The following is a 19,035-nucleotide window of genomic DNA, read 5'->3' on the forward strand; positions in this document are numbered from 1 at the left end:
CTAATGACAGCGAAGATGAGTACTCATCGAAGGTGGAAGCAGGGCAAGAGGAAATAGAAATCGATGAAAATATAGGCGAGAAAACGCAGATCATTGAAGCAAAGTCAAGGAAGTGGAGGTCGATGATACCACCGTGAGACTGGCATTGGAAGTCTTACAAAAACGGGCCAACAAGCAAAGCGAGGAAGAAAATGCTTCAAAGATGGAGGAACGAATGCAAAATATTTGGAATCTTATGCAGGATATAAAATGCGGGACGCATAAAAAAAATTGAAATTGAAAAAGTGCTCCTGGTGGAAGTGATCGACTAGAAGATACCCTGAACCCAGCACAGAGCTGCTACTTGCATCATTCTGCGCTTATATAATAAATAACATTGAAATATCTCTATTCGATCATTTTATTATTATATTTATCGATATTTATTATTAAATTAAATAGAGATTTAATAACTACAAAATATTTTAAAATTTAAATATAAAAAATAAATAAAAAACCATAACTAACCGAAAAATATTTCAATATATTCAAAATACAAATTTTTTTCAATTATATATATATTATATATATATATATATTGTGTATTTATTTTCTTTTATTATTATTAATTTATTAATATTTTTGTTATAATTCTAACGAATTTCGAATTGCCCATTAAATATGAAATTTATATTTGAAATAACGGCATCTCGCTTGCACGCATGCCATGTATGTGCATTGATATCAAGGCGTTGTCCTGTTGCCTCGCTTTCGCTGCTCTCAACTCCGTCCACTTGAGTAACTCATTAACAGGTGCCGTGCAACTGGTGTGGTCAGAAAGGATAGCAGGATAGCAGCGTCGAGCCGAGCCGAGTCGAGTTGAGTTAAGTTGACTCGAGTTGAGTTGAGTTCTCATTGTTGCATATTCATTAAGAAATGCGGCACTTTAACGGCCATGTGTGTAAGCGAGCGGGTGTTTGCGTGTGTGTGTAGGTAGGGGGCGCTTTGAGTGGCAATTAAACAATGCAAATATGTTGTTCAGTGGTGGGCGGTAGGTGGCGCCAGCTGCTGTTGTGGCTGTTGTTGCTACAATTAAGAGAGGTGGGCACTGCCCATTAATCTGACAGGTAATTGCAATTAAACGCGAACAATAAGACCAGCCGCCGCTGAAAAGAGCGTCGCAGATATCGAGACACTCGAGGCGAGTCTTGTAATTAAGATATTGCGAGTGACAATGAAACCAGCTAAGTGCAAATTCCGGACAAAGTGTGGAAAATGATTCACACATTACCTTGCTTCTGCCCTGCTCCTATGTTTAATTAATGAGCAGTTCATCTTTTACATTACATAATTTTGAATTTGGCGCTATGTTGCGAATATCTAATTGCTCGCTGCTATATCATTCCTAATTGCCACAGTAAGCAACCTTTATCTGGATATGTGTCAACTCTATTACCAATTTGAGCACAACATTTATTTAACAAAAATGTTATATAGTTTCAGATACAAATAATTTGATTGCATTATTATTATGAGTAAGAGTCGTTAATTTCAAAAATATATGTGTTTGTAAAATCTTTAATAAAAATACAATTTCAAACATGAAATAAATATAAATTCCGCACATTGCTTAACAAAACAAACAGTGGCGCTTAAAATTGAATTTAAGAGGGCAGCTTATGTGTTCAGATTCCGCTTTTTCGATATTTTGTGGCGGCCAAACGATAAATTAATACTTTAAGGGACAGTGTCATTCTGTTGTTAACGTTTTCCCCACACACCAAAATGACAAGAAGCTCAGTGCTACGTGAAAATCTAAACGAAAAGTAGTAGATTTTTATGTGTGTGCAAAACAAAACCTGCGGCTCGATTAAACAAAAAAATAAAAAACAAACGCGCTATTCGTGGCAATGTAGCTCAAATTTGTTTAAATATGTATAAGAAGAGTGTCAAGTAACAACGACAGCCGTTTAAATAATGCCAAACAAAATGGTTAAAATATTCTTCAGGTAAATAGCTAAGTGAGAACGACCAGCAGCAGCAGCAGCAGCAACAAGAACAAGAACATACGAAAACATAAAGCAGCAACAACAAGGGAGAGAGACACTGAGAGTGAGATAGCGATTCAGCGGTGCTGCTCATTTGCTTTGCGCTGCGTTTTTATTTTTATGAATGACGTAAGCGCACACCGCTTTGTACCATACAACAGCGCTAAAAAACGACAAAAACAACTTTCCTTTGTGTGTTTGGTGTTGGTGTTGTAGTTGTTGTTATTGCTGCTGCTACTGCTGCGTGTTATTATTGTTTTTGCTATTAAAAGTATTGTTGGCTTTGCCAAAAAAGCAAAGAGCCAGCCCTCATAGACGGTATGTCGTATGTGTACATGTATGGGTGCCTGCTTGTGGGAGAGATCGCCACACACACACGCGCACACAAACACAAAAAGTAGCGTCGTTGGCTTTTTTCTTGGAAAACGTGCTCGGCACCAGAGCGAATGAGCGACAAAGAGAACCAGAGAGAGAGAGAGAGCGAGTGCTCCAATGGCAACGCTTTTGGTAGACTCTCTCTCTCTTAGTTTTTTACAATAACATTAATTCTTTTTGGTCAATGACCTAAGCAACGCTCTTTGCTCCGTTAGCTTAGCTTTTTTCGCTCACATTCTGCTTATAGCTTTGCGTTTTTTTTAAAGGAATTGTTAACAATTTTTTACTATTGTTTATGGCAATTCGCTAGCGGTCCGTTAGTTTCGGCCAGAACGCGGACCTTGACTGGTTTCGTTTTTGAACGCGTCTCTGGAATAGGTCAAAAAATTAAACAAAAAACATATATAAATCAAAAATAGACGCTGTCAGCATTCAAGGCAAATTCTAGGCAAGAAAAAGAAATTTATTGAAAAATGTGTTAATATTTAACCGAATCGAGCTATTGAGCTTTTATTGCTCAGTCTAGGAAATCAATTTGCAATTAATTCAAATGCGTTTACCTTTCAACTATATCAGAGTCCTTGGCTCTTAGTGTAAACTTTGAGATGTGCTCAGCAGAATTTATTATTGTTATTTGTGGCACTGATAAAAGTACGTAATATTTTATTATATTCTTAAGTTTATATTTTGAGAAACAATCTTCAAAAGATTTTTAAATGAATAAGAACGTATATATATATATATATATATATATATATATCAAATTTCATTAAAACTTAAAAACGAATAAATATAAATATATAATTCAATAACATTATTAAAATTAGGGAAATTGTATATATATTTCCATTGTATTTCAAAACATAATTAATTAAACAAAACCAAAAATTGATATAGTCAATAATCTGGAAAATAATACCCACGATCTTTCTTTTCTGGGAAACAAAAGAATATTTTTTAAAACTTCTTAACCCATGAAAAATCTGTGAAAACAGAATGCCCGAATCACAATACTAAAATCTTTAAAAACTAATTATAGATAACTAGGCATTTCTTAATTGACTCAGAAGTATTTTATAAGAACTGAGCAGATCAAGATAAGCTCTTGCAATTAATTCCAGAAAAAATACTACAATCTTAAGCTAACATTATTAATTACATTTGTTTCTGGTATGACATCAGGCAATGTCAATTGCTAATTGCAATACATCATATTTTAGTCATGTGTGTAGATATATCTATATCTATATCCATTCCTATTGCTATGTCTATCTAAAGTGCAATGCCAGACATGAGCAGAGAGTGCACTCTGCCCCCAATAATTTATCATTTCCCCACTCGACTCATCCGCAAATGGCAATGCATTGTTGTTTTGTTATTGCTATTATAAGAATATTATTTGACAATAATCTACTTTTGCACTTAAAGTGATTAACGCGGAAATACATGGGCAAGTAACAAATAAAATAGAAAATAAATTATAGTCAAAAATAAAAAAAATTCCTTATAAACATCAACAACGTAGCGAACAACAAGAAACTTCAGCTAAGAGAGTGTCTTCTGCTTAAAAAGATTAAATAAATTCTTTTCCGTTATCTTATTAATAACAATAACGTAGAAAACAAAACAACTGCAAGCTCAGTCGCTGTAACCAGAAAACAATTATTGTATTTTGAAGAAAAATAAAAAAAGATAAAACATCAAAATATTTGTTTAAAGGTTATGAAATAATTTGAAGAAGAAAAACCGTATAAAAAAAAGATTAAACTGTAGGGAGTGCCCGACTAGCATAACGATTGAATAACATTTCTTCTAGATATACGTTCTTAATGAGTTTTAAATTTTTTACTTTTTTGTTGAAATGGTGAGATGAATTATCTTAAACAATAATAAACTCGTACTGTGTTCAAGAGTGTGAGACGAGGGAGAATAGACTGATCTCATACTGATCATACATAGTAAAAATTTAGATTTTGCTTAGGACAACAAGAGAATCAATTTTGAAATTTTATCAGTCTATTCATAACTTTATAACATATCCACAATAAGAATCGTAAAGCAATAAAATAATATTCCTTTATGAACAAGAAAAGGAAAACTTCAATTAAAGAGTATCCAATGCTGTGCTAGAAATGCTCGCAATGCTCAGGCCTTTGTTTACGGTTATTCTAGTGCGTTTGCAGAGAACTAGAGAGAGAGCACAAATGTAATGTTCTGAGGAGTGAGCGCCATGGCGCTGAAAGCCTCTCTGCATCTCCCTTTGCTCTCTTTCAACATGCTGGTGAGCGCCACTGGTAGCGCTGACAATGTAAACAAGAAGAAGTAGCGACGCATCGCGTCGCAAAAGAATTAATTGCATTCATTACAATAACAGTTATTGAGGAAAAGGCTGCAAGGAAGAGGAAGGCGAGTCCGGCAATTGAGCAACGAGTGAAAAGCAATTAAAGCAAAACGGAAATAAAAACGTGTGTAAGCAAAAAAGGCAAAGCCCGGGCCATAAAAGCCTGAAGGTCGTTTGTGTTTGCGCGCGATAAATTTGTATTTCATTTTTGGCTGGCGTCTCGTAGCTCTTCTTCTTTTCTCTTCATATTTTTATTTTTAAATAAATATCACACATACGCATATGCAAATATGGCATAAAGTTTTGTTATATTTACTTTGATTGTTTTCAGTGGTTTTTGTTTATCTACGCCCTAGCTTTTTAGAAACTTATCGCTAGGCACACACATGTCCACATATATATGTCCATGTGCGGCTAGCTTGATTGAATTGTCGTGAAATATGCGCATAAAGTAAGCGGCCAGCGCTTATCAGAGTCAAACAGCGCAAAGCTAAATAAACGAAATAAATAAAAGTAAAGCTATATAAAATTTGAATATCTAGGCAACAGAATGTGCGCAATGCCAGGTTAAGGCGACAAACCTTCCAAACGCATACAATCGCACAATTTGTCAATCAACTGGCAATCAACTGCCAATCAACTCATCGCCCGCTCCCCCTTTCAGAGAGAGCGTGAGAGAAGGAGGGCGCGGGCGAGAGAGGCGCCAATGTATTTGCCATTTACTTTGGCGTGACCAATTTGCAAATGTTTTCAACTATTTAGCTTCAGCTTAGCTCTAGTTTATACCCTTCATTTAAATGTTTCAATGAGGTAATAGTTACGTCCCAAAATTTGATGAATATCAATTTTAAATATATTTTACTTGAATAATAAATCAATAATTAATGAATTGAATATTTTGTAATCAATTATTTAAAAAATATAAATATAAATAATTGAATTTTAATTGATTTTTGATTAATTTGATGTTTATTAAAGTCTGTTTTACGCCTTATATTATTTTTTAATTTAAAATCAATTTATCCATATTATTTTGCATGTTAATTTACGTCAAACTTGATATTCCTTTTCTTGATATATTGTTAAATTCTAATATACCCTAATACTTAATTGTCTTACTTTAGCGACTTACTCAGCCCATGCAAAAATAAAAGAAAAAGCAAACAGAAAGCAAACGCCGCAAGTCGCTAATCAAGCGCCTAATTTCTTGCAAATTAGCTAAGACGATTAAATGATAAGCTTTGATCGCGTTTTTATGTACTGCGCAGTCAGGTGTAAATATTTTGACATTTGATATTACCTTTCATTAGCTGAATCCATTCCACTTGCCCATGAATTCAATTAGCTAAGAATAAACTAATATTTACTGTTATTTTTAAGTAGGTCGTCGTATTAGATTAGCATTTTGTATTATTCATTATCCAACTCAACACCCTTCCAGTATTTTATGTCATTAGATCGTATTCTAACTTTAAATATCGAAATTCTTATCCACATTTGTATATAATCGAAAATAAATTTAACTGCTAAGCTTTATCCGTTCAGAATATTCTCATTTTTAACATATATCTTATCCGCTGCCAATACAAATGTATGACAAATCTATAAGCATTACTTATCTTAAAATACACACAGATTCTTATCCAAACAAATATATATATCATTTGCCATACGTCATCAATGCAGAATATATTCTTCGGATAAAACCCATTATAGTCAATAGCATAACTAGTCTGTTATCCGTATTCAACTCAAATGTATGCAGTATCTGTCAGATCTTGTCTGCTGTACGTTACGTTTACGTTTACGTTTTTGCTTAGTATTTCATTCGGATAACACCCAATTTAGTTAACATTTATGCTAACCGCTGCCAATTAAAATGTATGACAAATCTATTGTTCCTAATTTAAATATATTTCATTGTTCCACATTATCCGTTCAGAATATTTCATTCGGATAACACCCATTATAGTTAACATTTATGTTATCCGCTGCCAATTAAAAGATATGCCAAATCTATACGCACAGCTTGTTATCCGGCTTTAAACGAATTCGCAATTTGTAAGCTTTTTCTTAAACGTATTCACCTTATACACACAGTCCAATCATTTTTGTTAAGTTTTTTTATTTTATTTTTTTTAAACGTTTTCAATAGATCATTAATAAACAAGAAAAAAAACAAAAGCAACCCACAACAAAATGGCATCATCGCAAAATGCTCATTTAAGGCGCGTACATGACAGCATCCACAATATCTCTAAAAATTATTTTGGCCAAAGGCAAAAAAGCATACAAACATACATAAATATAAACTACATATGTGTTTATAGATATAGATATATATAGTTGGTTAGATGTGCGCAAATCTTTTTGAACTTTCGTGTGGCACAAGTGCCAAGAGCAAACCCTGACATACATTATAATATTTAAAGCAACGCCCTCTTTACCGTGCCAGTTTTTTTTGTTTTAAAAAAAAAATAGATATATCACTATATATAACTATATATTCATTCACCTACACGCGCTCATAATCTCATTTCGAGCGGCGTCAATAAATTATTGTTTGTATTTAAATTTGGCATCTGGACTGTCATATATAGTATCTCCCAGATACATTTATTTATATATATATATAGGTTAGCCTGTCTTTCACACACGCCCACCAACAGCTGCTGACAATCAGAGGAACTCATCTCTTGGCTAGCAGCGCGGAAATACCTTAGAATACAGCTCATATGCATGATACCTGCTTGTTGGTCCTATTTAAGGAGCAGCTGTTGCCATGTTTTCTGCATTCATACATCCCACTTTTAGACCTTATCGCCGTAACTTATCTGGCTCCGATTGTTACTCACATTGGCCCCAACTAAATGCCTAATTTTTGTTGCTGTTGTTTTTTTTTTACTTTTTGTTTGCACAATCTAAAATACCAATGAGTAATCACTATAATTTGTAATTAGGAGCATTTCCAAGAGTTAGTCATAGTATTGAGAAACGAACAAGAAAAAAACTATGATTCCACATTTATTATAATAACTTTCATTGTTGGGAGCCCAGACAGTTTGTTTTGAAAATCCATATTAGAAAAAAAAGAGAAAGCTACGCACATTGGGCACGAAAAAAGATTTCTGAAATAAAATATTGTACTTAATTTATGACTAAAAAATATACAACTATATAAATATACAAACAATTAAAGTATTTCATTTAAATCTTTCAATATGATGCTAAAAAAATGTTTATATTTTTTTATATATATATTTTTTTTTTACTTTTCTGTTTTTTCAATTAAACTTTTCTTTTTTAATTTTTATTTAATATATAATATTTAATAGGACGTTTGGCATAATAATGTTTATCATATAGTTTACAATTTCAATGATAAAGTAATTGTTTGTATATAAAATTTAAATTAAATGAAAATAGTAAAAACATAATTTTTACTTTCAAATAATTTAGCAAATGGGCAAAAAAAATTATTTTAAATTTACTCCAAATGTTTTATTAAATTTGGTTACAATATTAATATTAGCATCCATATAATGTGTGCTTAGGAAATATCAAAATTAAGTTGAACTTTTTTTTATTTAATTTTTGCTACCACTGTGCGCTGCTTCAATATTGTGGAAATTGCGAGCAGTGCTGGTTCGTTGCCATGAAACCCATTCGATCGAACGACCGATCGATACGCCAAATAAGAAAAAAAAACATAATTTTTCGACTATCGAAAGCAGCCCACGCGCGCTGTAAGCTGAGAGCAGCAAACTTGAGATGGACAGCATTTGATTGAATGTTTGTTTTTAAAAACAAAAAACTTAGCAAAGAAAAGCGGCCAGCGGCACAAAGAGAAGCAGCACACATGAACGAAAGAGAGAGAGAGGGCGACACACGTGCGTGTGCTCTCAGAGTAACAACTGCGCAGCGACCGCAGTGCGAAGTGACGCTGAGCGTAGTACTTCTGCGCGCTTTGTTGTGCTGGGCGAATCATTCAGCAACGTTGGCTCGACGCGTTCACAACGTTGTGTGTTGGTCGTCGTGTGTGTGTGCGTCTACGTGCGCACTGTGTCAAAAGCTGCTAGCTTTCGGGTGCTATTCGTGTGTATGCTGTTTGTGAGGCAATTTCCGTTCGTTCAAAATGTACACACAAACACACGCATACATATGTATATATAAAATCATTTCTAAATTTGTATAAAGAAAATAAATATATAAAAGAAATTAATTTGCAGCGCGCGCAAAAAATAACAAAATAAAATAAAAAATTTGAAAAGCAAAGCCAAATATTTACACTCAAATATTTGTCATGGTGCACACGCCTACAGTTGCTAAAGAAAACAACAAATAAGTGACTTTAAGATATATATACATATACGTATTTTATACACAATATTTAAGAAAAGCTTATCAACATTCTGTTTGTTTTGGTTTTATTGTTTCTAAAAGAAAAAACAAAAATACTCTGTTTATTTTCTATTTTGCGCACCTCAAAAATTCTTTAGTTGAAAGTGAAAGGCACCGCTGCACCTCTGTGTGAAATGTTGTCTCCGGCATCACAGCACAACAACAAACAGCATAAAAACATAAATCAGTAAAGGGCAAAAGGAAATTATTGCAGAAATGTTTGACATAAAGTCAGCAAGCCGAAGCCTTTAAATTATTTATTCGATGCGCAGCAAATTGGCCAAAATGCGTTTGCAACAACGCTTCAACAGCAGCAGCACCAGCAGCGGCAACACCAACAACAACGCTAGCAGCACAATGGCAGCACAAGCAATTGTCGGCAGCAATCGAAGCAACAATCAACGCGCCAAAATACCAAATCTCATCAACAACAATCGCAACAATCACAACAACAATGTCTACAACAAGCTGCGCAGCAAAGCTAACAACAACAACAACAGCATCAGCAGCAGCAACAGCAGCAGCAGCAGCAGTCAGCCCATGCAGCTCGATTCAGCTGAAGACCTGGTCGAAACACTAGAGGAGACAACAACAGCTGTCGAGCTACGTTCCACGTCTGCCGCCTTGACAGCGGCTGCTGCGGCAAATGCTGCAAATGTTGATCAACTGCGAGCGTATACAACGCTGCGCAGCAACTCCACATCGGCCATCATAGCGGAGGCTGCCTGTCTGCCCAATCTGTTGGGCAACAGCTCAAGCATGCTCTTCTCCCGCCCCCGCACCCTCAATGTGCACAATATCTGCCAGACGCCAGCGCAAATAACGCAATTGTTTTTTGGGTATGTTTAATTTACTTTTCAGTTTTCCTTATTTAGTTATTTCTATTTTTTTACTAATTTTTGGTGCTTGGTGCAAAAAAATTGAGCTATATTTTATGAATTTTGGCTGTGACTAATATTTAGTTTAAGTAAATATATATGAATTAATTTAAAAACTGACTATTTACTAAAATGTTTATTATATATATCTTTTTTATTGAGATTTTTTAGAAGCAAAACTTTATACAACAAATTTTTTTAGCAAAATAAAACCCAAATAATTATAATTTTTAACAGAATATTAAAAAAAATATTTTAAATGCAATTATTTATATATAATTAATAGCAAATGTTTTAATTTATTCTACCCACATGGCAACTGATTTTACTTTACATAGCAAATATTTCGCATACCTCTATAAAATAGTTCTCAGCCTTTTTTTTTTGTTTCAATGCAAGAGCTCTAATCTAATCTGTCTCTTATCTTTAGTTTTTTTCCCAGACGATTATCCAAGAACTTTTGCTATGCCATATGGACTGTTTCTATTGCGTCTGACACACCCACAATTGAACTTTGAGCATTCTCCCATTTGTCTTAAGCAATATTTATCTATAAAGCATAAATTTGCTTTTTTTATAGTTTCTTTTGAACTGCTTTCAATGTCTTTTCAGTACATAGGTCAAACTCTCTTCAATTGCTCAAGGTCGCAATAGCAATCGGAACGATATAAATATTTATATATTGTTACCATAATTTATGGGCTTTCAAATTTTATTCGTATGGCGTCATGTACTATGAATGAACCACATATAAATAACGCAGCCGGATAATGACGGATAAACCTATCTGTCTTTTGTTGATGCATTTTTGCCATAATATGAATGCATTACAAAAATAGCAATTGAAGCTTTCAACAATGTAAAGTTATTTGCTGATCGTAACGTAATTGGCTTAATAATAAGCTGGAATTAAATAAGAATGTAGCAATAAATTAATGCTCGACTGCGAGCTACCCTCAGTTACCCTATGTTGTTTTGATTGAAATTAACGAGTTTGCAACTTTAAACTTACAATCAATCTCAGCTTTAATCTTTGTATGACAAAATATTACATTCGGATTGTTAATCCTCTATATTTCTGTTATCCGTATTAGCAAAAGAGAAGTCATATTTTTCAAATTCTCAGATTCGCTGTTATATGTTGTTTTACAATGTATTTCATAGGTTCCTGTTTATCCGTTGACAGTTGACAAATTTGCTTTTATCGGTCATGACAAAGGAAACGATTTTAAATTTTTTTTTTAGATATATATTTCTTTTCTTGTATACATTATTTAAATGTATTTATCTCAGTCTCTGTTATCCACATATATTATCAGTTTTATCCGTTTTGCCGCCAAAGAGCAGCGGATAATATATTTAGCTTATCCGTTCAGTCACATTTGTGGCACTTACTGCTTGATATTCATGACATAAACCGTGATTAATCACATGGGCGGCCGAGACAACACATGAATTATGGCCACGCCTTTAATCTAATTGCGCTGCCGCCTTCCTGGGCGAATGCCCCCCAAACAAGCCAAAAAAAGTCGAATAAAAACCAAAATAACAACAAATTTCTTCAAAAACAAATACATCTTGTTCTCTTGTCTTCTTTTAGTGCCTTTTGTTTTGTTGCACAAAAATACAGCGAGCGAGATTTTGTCATCGTTATTTTAAAATGCTTTATATATTTTGTTTATATATATACTAAATACTATATACATATATATTTGATTTTTGCGAACTCTCACAACGCGGCGCGCAGCACTAAAAATATTCAATTAAATGACAAGGCGAACTTTTTGCTGCTTTTATTTTTTTCACACAGAGCAAAGACATTTTTTTTGCTTTTCTTTTACGTTTATTTTTATTTAAATTTTATATTTCTTTTGTCGCCAATGTGAAAATTCAATGAACTTGATCTCTTGCCAGCGCGTGAGCTGCATATACACATATATAATTCTTATTTTTATTTATTATATTTCATTTATTGTTTATTTTTGTTATTGGCAAAATAAATTGTTTTTAAATGAGCCACAATAACAATGTATTAAAATGTCAAATGCTGTAAACACAAACTGTGCAATATATAAACATACATACATACATATGGACATACATATTTCTTGTCACAATTTGCATACGATAAAGTCATAAGTCAGCCGACAAATTGTCATTTTCATAACATATTTATTGTGCCCGCGGCGTTGACAATTGCTTGGAGCACAGCAAACGAATTTTGTAGTGTAACCCGACTTTGAGATACCCGAACCAAATGGTGTACAAAGCCAAACGACTTGCGTGCTTAGAGTTTTGTAAAAATTATAGGCAAATTGTCTGTGATTGTATGAAATTGTATAAATTTGCTGCTTGCATAACCCGAGTTACGTATACGCATGCGTATACTTAATATTACAAATTAAGAACTACGGATAGAATTTATATATATTTTGTGATATTTATGTTTTTATATTAAAAAGATGATTACATGAAAAATATACTTAGTAGAAAAGAGCAAGAACAGAGGGTTTTCTCTAAATATGGAAATATATTAAATACATTTATCTTTGAATCTCGATTGTCCTGTTTAAAATTCTTCCTAAAGCATTTTATTTTGAAAACTTTCTTATTTTAATATTATATTATTTTTTTAAATTTAGTAATTATTTTAATAAAATCTTTAATTTATATTCAAAGTCAAGTGGAAAACCTTTTTTAAAAAATATAGTTTTAAATGTTTAATGAATATAGATTTGTATTCAATTAATTTTTTTTTTTAAATATTTAATTTTAGTTTAAATAAAAATTGAATTCATTTCAGTTCGCTTCAACAAATTTTAATTTTTTTATATTTTTTCCAAGTTTTAAACAAACAAATAATCGTTACAGGGTATTTTATATGCAGAGCGATACTTCATTTAATTAAATGATTTTTACGACTTTGGACCACTGGCGGGCCTTTGTCTTTGCTTTATGCATTGGCAAATTGAATTTGAGCGTCTGACTTGGTTTCGTTTTATTGTTTCTTTAATTCGTGATTCGTTTGACCTTCTTGCAGATTGCTCGACACGTGTTATTCATTTGCAAAATATTTTGTAGGTAAATGCATTCATATTCAATCAATTGTGAATCCACACACACACATTCACACACACCCAGATTTACTGACAGCCAAATGTTTGGTGAAATTAACGCTTTTGTGTGACTTTGCAACTGGAACGTGAAAACGGCAGCAACTAATTCAAACACATAAATCACAGAGCTGCGGCTATAAAAAGTTATGGGCTCGAAGCACACAGAGAGGCTGTTAAATTGAAAGAGTTGTTGCGTTTCATTATTAATTACATTTTGTTGCTGTTGTTGTATTTGAATGTCGCTTTAATTCAATTGCTGCAAGTCAGAACGTTGATCACACACTGACTGCGGTCATTGTCTTTCGCTTCGGTTTTTTGATGCTTCAATTTCATTCATTTTATTACTGCATCAATAAATCACGCATTGACCGCGCGCAAAGGCCGCTCTTACATATATCTTTAGATATATACACAGATACATACATATATATGTATTTTATGACTTTATCAGAGGCACTTCAATTTAGCAAAAAAAAATATTGCCGCATTCTTTTGTCAATTGTTTTATGCCATTTACTATCATATTCTTTTTGTTTTATTATTTTCCTTCTTTTTTTTTGCAATTCAATTCAGTTTTGTTATTGTTTTTGTTTTGCTTATATGAGCTGCATTTATCGCTTTTGGCTTATAAGTACTTGTGTTTTATGGCGTCGTGATATTATGCTTTATTTTTAACTTGATTATGGCATGGAGTCCAAGCATATTTATATGTAGAATATGAAGATAATAAATAATTTCATTAAATAACAAAGCCTTTATTAGCCACAATTCGAGCCATTATGTTAATTATCCAGCTACGAGTAAAAGTAATTTATTCCTATAGTTTTCAAAGGCGTGATCGTTGTTGAAATTCATTTAATTAACTCTAGAGAATTTCACAGCAACTATACCTCGCCAGCTTTTAATTGTAGTTTAAACACTTAAATTCACACCAAAAGCTTAGTCACATAATTATCCATAATTATCTGTAATAAAAAACTACTTTTTATCTTAGATTGTGTCGAAATTTAATGCTGTGCAAATCTCATATACATATTTTAAGTAGTCGGATAAGTTTGGCTCGTTTGTCCACATGCTTATTCATGCAGTCTGAAGTAAAAAATTGTTTAACAGGCAAATTGACACCTAAAACAGGTTCATATCGAGATATGTAATGAATTTGGATTCGGATAATATTAAAAGGCACTTTATGAGTGATATAAAAGTAGTATAGTCATTTTCACGGCTGATAGAAGTGTCTTGCGTGCTTTTTGGGGTTTTCGGATAAAATCGGATAATTTATCCGATTGTTCAATAGTTGAACGTTTAAAAGCTACTACTTAACGGATAAAATTGTAATCATTACTCATTGGGCAAAAACCAAGTTAATTGATGTAAAGTTTAACTGTGCTTTGTCATCTATAAATATATATAAGATATATATTCATATAATATTTTATTCATGTATTTTCCATTATTGTGTTTTTTTGTAAAAATCAATTAGGCAAAAGGTTTTGCTTGGCACTCAATTTTCACACAATTGCGCCCGGTCATCGCGGAACTGCGGCACGTTTGCTAATAAATAATAATTAATGTTGTGGAAAAATGCATTTTATAAACAAATGTGCGCATTCGCTTATTATTCATTCAGCTTTTCCACAAACGCCTCCATTACGAAACGTGTAGTAAACAATTTGGCCCAGTCGAGAACCAGCAGACGAAATACAAATACCGAATTAGAAAGGAGCAGAATAAATCAAGTAATTCCAACAGATACTCACCAATTTGCATAGCCATTGAATTAATTGATTATTAATAACAAATTGCAATAGCGAATCGAATTTCTACAAAAGCAACTGCAGTGAGCTAAAAATAATGCCAACTACTCATAAAGGCCTTTCCTACACACTTACTGCGTATACGTAATACGTTTAGCTAAAGGCCAAGTTGACTGACGCCTTAAACAGAAGTGCTTGGCAAATATATATGTATATTCGTGATAGCAAATCGATAATGCTAACAATGTCGGCGACTTATATAGCCAATAGATCAGCGCCATACGCTATTTTGATTGTTACTCTATGGTGTCACCTGCTATATACACAATTAGATCCAAGCAAACAAAGGGTATTATGAAGTCAAGGAAAAGTGTTTATCAATTATAAACAAAGCCAACTAAGTGACTAACTAGATGGCCGAGACAAATAAAGTAACAAACTTTTATATCATTGTTTAATGCAGCTAATTTAGCCTGACCAAATATGAGCAATAGTAAAGGCAAGTCCAAAACATTAATAATCCATTTGACATATTACATTGTTTTTGGTTTCAATTTGCAGCTAGACTCATGCCATTCTGAATGCAATAACAAAATTTATATTCTTGCAATAGCCTATGCCAAAAAAAATATTTTAAAATATTGCAATATTGAAAATCTAACCCAAGTTTATTTCTTAGATATTTATTTTGTTTTGAACATTTTCCTATATATATTTTTAAACAAAACAACCTTAAATTAAATTTTATAGCAGTAATTCGCTCATGTTCAATTTATTTTTAAATTTTAATTTAAATATTTGTTCAAATTAGCCAGCGTTATCTCGCTCTTTTTTTCAATTTTTTATGATAGACAATGTTTAGATTTCAATACATCATAAATATAAATATATATATATGTGGGTGTGTGTGTAATATTTGTGCATTTTTATAGTCTTCAAAAATGGCTGTTTTCTCTATTTTTAGCACAAGCATTCCATAGACACAGCCACAGCCATGGCCATAGATCAGTTTTGTTTATGCTCTTGCATTGCACTTGATTTTCATGGTCCGCGCGAAGAGTTGCTCAGTGCCATCGTTTGTATACACAGAAGAGCAGAAGTAAAAAAAACATAAGCAAAATTATTGTTTAACACATTCGTTGTTTCGTCTTTGTTTTGTTGTTTGACTTTGCTTTATTTAAAAGCATTTCTAAAAATAAAATTCGACAAGTCGAATGAAAGAAAGTGTGAAAACTGAGGGCCGAGGCTACTTCATAATTTGCTAAGCAAATAATTGCCACAAATTAGCAAACATAATCGTAAATATTTAGCTCAACAAAATATAAATGCACAACACATATAAAAAATCAAGAATAATAATATACAAAAATGCGTTTAAATCATGTGAGCGCCAAGTAAAATGAAACAAGCAACAAATTCAAACAAAACAAAAGTTTATCGAATTTATTTCGTATGGAGGCGTTTTTGGTTGGCTGTCAGTTTTGGCTAAGCTGCTCCGATTGTTCTGCATTTTATGATTGACGTCTTTAGACGTTCAAAAGCCGCATTTTAATAGGATTTTCTTCTTATAGGTTTTTTCTTTTATTTCAAATAAATATCGAATATTGCTTAAGGACAGTAGCTAAATGCTCTTAAGGCGTAATGATATAGCAATTGATTGCTTTCGAGTGCATTTAAAGGCGTGGTGGTAATATAATAGGTGGATATTGCGTTTTTTCCATACCGGATAAAATCGGATAATTTATGAGAACTTTTCTGGTGTGCCAAATATGCAAAATTGAACTCCAAAATGTTTTTAGCTGACTTCATGGTGAAAATATGTATGGATAACGTGCTCTGATAGTTCCAACATGGAATTTGCATTTATTTTCTTTACATTAAAGCTAAAGACAAACATTTAACATTTTTCGTATGTCGGATAGTCTCGGATAAATTATCCGGTTTTATCCGAGACCTAAATCACTCATAATTATTCCAGTTTAGTACGAATAATACTTATCCGCTGAATTCCAGCATTAAATTTAATATTTTTTATTCATATTTGGCCACAAAGAAGAATGATTGTAAGATTATTTCACGCCCTGAAGTTTATGGCTCTTGACCTGCCTGTCTATAGTAATCTTCCCAGTCGATTATTCATCCAGCCAAGCATTAAATTATGAGTAATCTATGTAAAATGCGTGACTGTACTCTTTGTCTTTAGATATGATCTCATTCTATGATCATGATCATGATCATAGCTTGCTTTGCTGCATTCAAAAATGAAAGACTGCCGCTCTTGCCATAACCGTTAAAGCTTTTGACTCTGCCCTTATTAGTCACTACAGCTTTAAAGCTCTAACGCAAAATAGACTTTGAATATAGTAACACACACCCACCTGGTAGCACCTGCCGCATTCACTTCCACTTCAATACAAATGTTCATTTAATTGAAACGCTGCTGCGATTGCAAATGACCTCAGAGCTCACAGCTGAGATCGATCCATATGCAACACGCGCAACTGACTCACTTTGAATGTTTCACCTGAGAGAAGAAGAAGCAGAAAACAAATCAATTAATGTACCGACAATCGCAATTGACAGACGAGCAGTTACTCTGTAAAAGAAGAGAAAAAGAAAAGAAAAGTAAAGATTTTCATAAATTTATATAATTTGTATAAAATATCGAAATATATATTTAACAAATTTTTTCCATATCTTTTGCATCTCAACAACTTAAGCACCTTATGCTCTGAAATACAAATAAGCATAAATGAAATATAAAATACAGGGTATACAAACAAGTGTTAAGTTAACTTGCCTACTAACCTTGCGCAAATCACTTTTCTTTGGTGTTTGGTTTTTTTTCTGACTTCAACTTTTCATGCACAACATGAGCAGCAATCGATGCGCCCACACGCACACACACAGACACACTCACTCAAGAATTAAGCGTGGTATATTAATTCTTTGGTTTTGGCACATGTAACCCATTTATTTTTGAAATGTTGACCTCATAACTAGCCAACGAACTGTTGAGCCTATATAGCGTGCTTTAAAATCGAAATTGACGTACTCCCCTGCTGCCGGCAAGATGTGTGTGTGTATGGGGGAGTAGCTGAGCGACGACGGCAGCGTCCAAATGTAGCGATGACAACTTCATTTCATAGCATGTGACAGACAATCTCTGTGGCTTTTTGACGGGGTGCCTTTGTTCTGAACCGACAGCAGTTGGCTGGGTCGAGCTGGTCGCTGGTCGGCTATCGATACTTTCAATCAGAAAACGATAATTCATGACATCATCAAATGGCAACAGGCCGTAGCATTGCTCCAGAGAGAAAGAGAGAGAGAGAAGCTATTCTCCCACTCGCCCTATCTCCCTCTCCCTCCCTTTCTGGAGGGGCAATGCTTGAGTGGTTCGTTTAATTAGTAATTTAACACAATATTAAACGAGAAGCGCTGCCTTGTAATGCCTATAAATACTCACATATATATATTTATATATATATATATATATATATATATATATATAATATATATACGTATATCTATGTCTAATCCAAACATGCGCCATCGCCCATTCAGTGTAAACAATTTTTGCCATGACATCAAAATTCGTGCGCCATTAAAAAAACGGAAAAAATATTCACCACAAACTTACTTTAATCGGCATTTCATTGAGCACATTTTGCATGGGCATTGCTGTTGTTGTTGTTGCTTCTATTTTTTTATAGGGGCTTGCGACTTCCCGATAATGCATTGCAAGCGCATTCGATATTCAGTTGCCCATGTGATCGTTTCCATAGCTCGGTTACTCTGTCGAGATCCTACAATATTTCGTTTTCTATTTGAATTTACGAAACTCGCGCATTTTCATTTGAGTCAGTCGCAGTTCCTCAATAAATTTACATTTGCTCAGAAATTGTGTTTGTGTGCATTTTTTGTGATCTCTTATAGAAAAAAAAAATAATAAACAAAAATCTATTGTATTTCAATATACAAATTTGTGGTTGAGAATTCTTGAATTATTATTGGAATTACAAACGATACCACATAAACCACATTTCCTGTTGAAGCGGCAAAGTCTGTGAAAATTGAGAAACTACCCAAGATCAAATAATTTTTGTTTACTTGGTAAGCAATTGGTAAAATATATATATT

The 19,035-nt window shown here is 33.2% G+C and overlaps 2 protein-coding genes across 4 annotated transcripts in view; both read left to right on the plus strand.

Annotated features, from left to right (window-relative positions):
- Positions 1-1,858: 1,858 nt before the first annotated feature.
- Positions 1,859-19,035, plus strand: part of LOC115482732 — a 32,029-nt gene continuing 14,852 nt past the window's right edge. For 2 of the 3 annotated variants that reach the window (XM_030223711.1, XM_030223712.1), the window contains exon 1: positions 9,642-9,983. In XM_030223711.1, the coding sequence (XP_030079571.1) occupies positions 9,685-9,983 (299 nt within the window). In that variant the 5' untranslated portion in view covers positions 9,642-9,684. Of the gene's footprint in view, positions 1,989-9,641; positions 9,984-19,035 lie in introns of those variants that run through there. The other variant, XM_030223714.1, reaches the window with a different exon arrangement.
- Positions 9,106-9,630, plus strand: LOC115483016 (putative uncharacterized protein DDB_G0283051; the record flags this gene model as incomplete). Its single annotated transcript, XM_030223715.1, has 1 exon — positions 9,106-9,630. A coding segment is annotated over exon 1 (222 nt), but the record flags the coding sequence as incomplete, so codon positions are not given.

Source organism: Drosophila hydei, unplaced genomic scaffold (genome assembly GCF_003285905.1).
Source record: "Drosophila hydei strain 15085-1641.00,03,60 unplaced genomic scaffold, DhydRS2 tig00000265-arrow-arrow-pilon, whole genome shotgun sequence".
Taxonomy (NCBI): Eukaryota; Metazoa; Arthropoda; class Insecta; order Diptera; family Drosophilidae; genus Drosophila; species Drosophila hydei.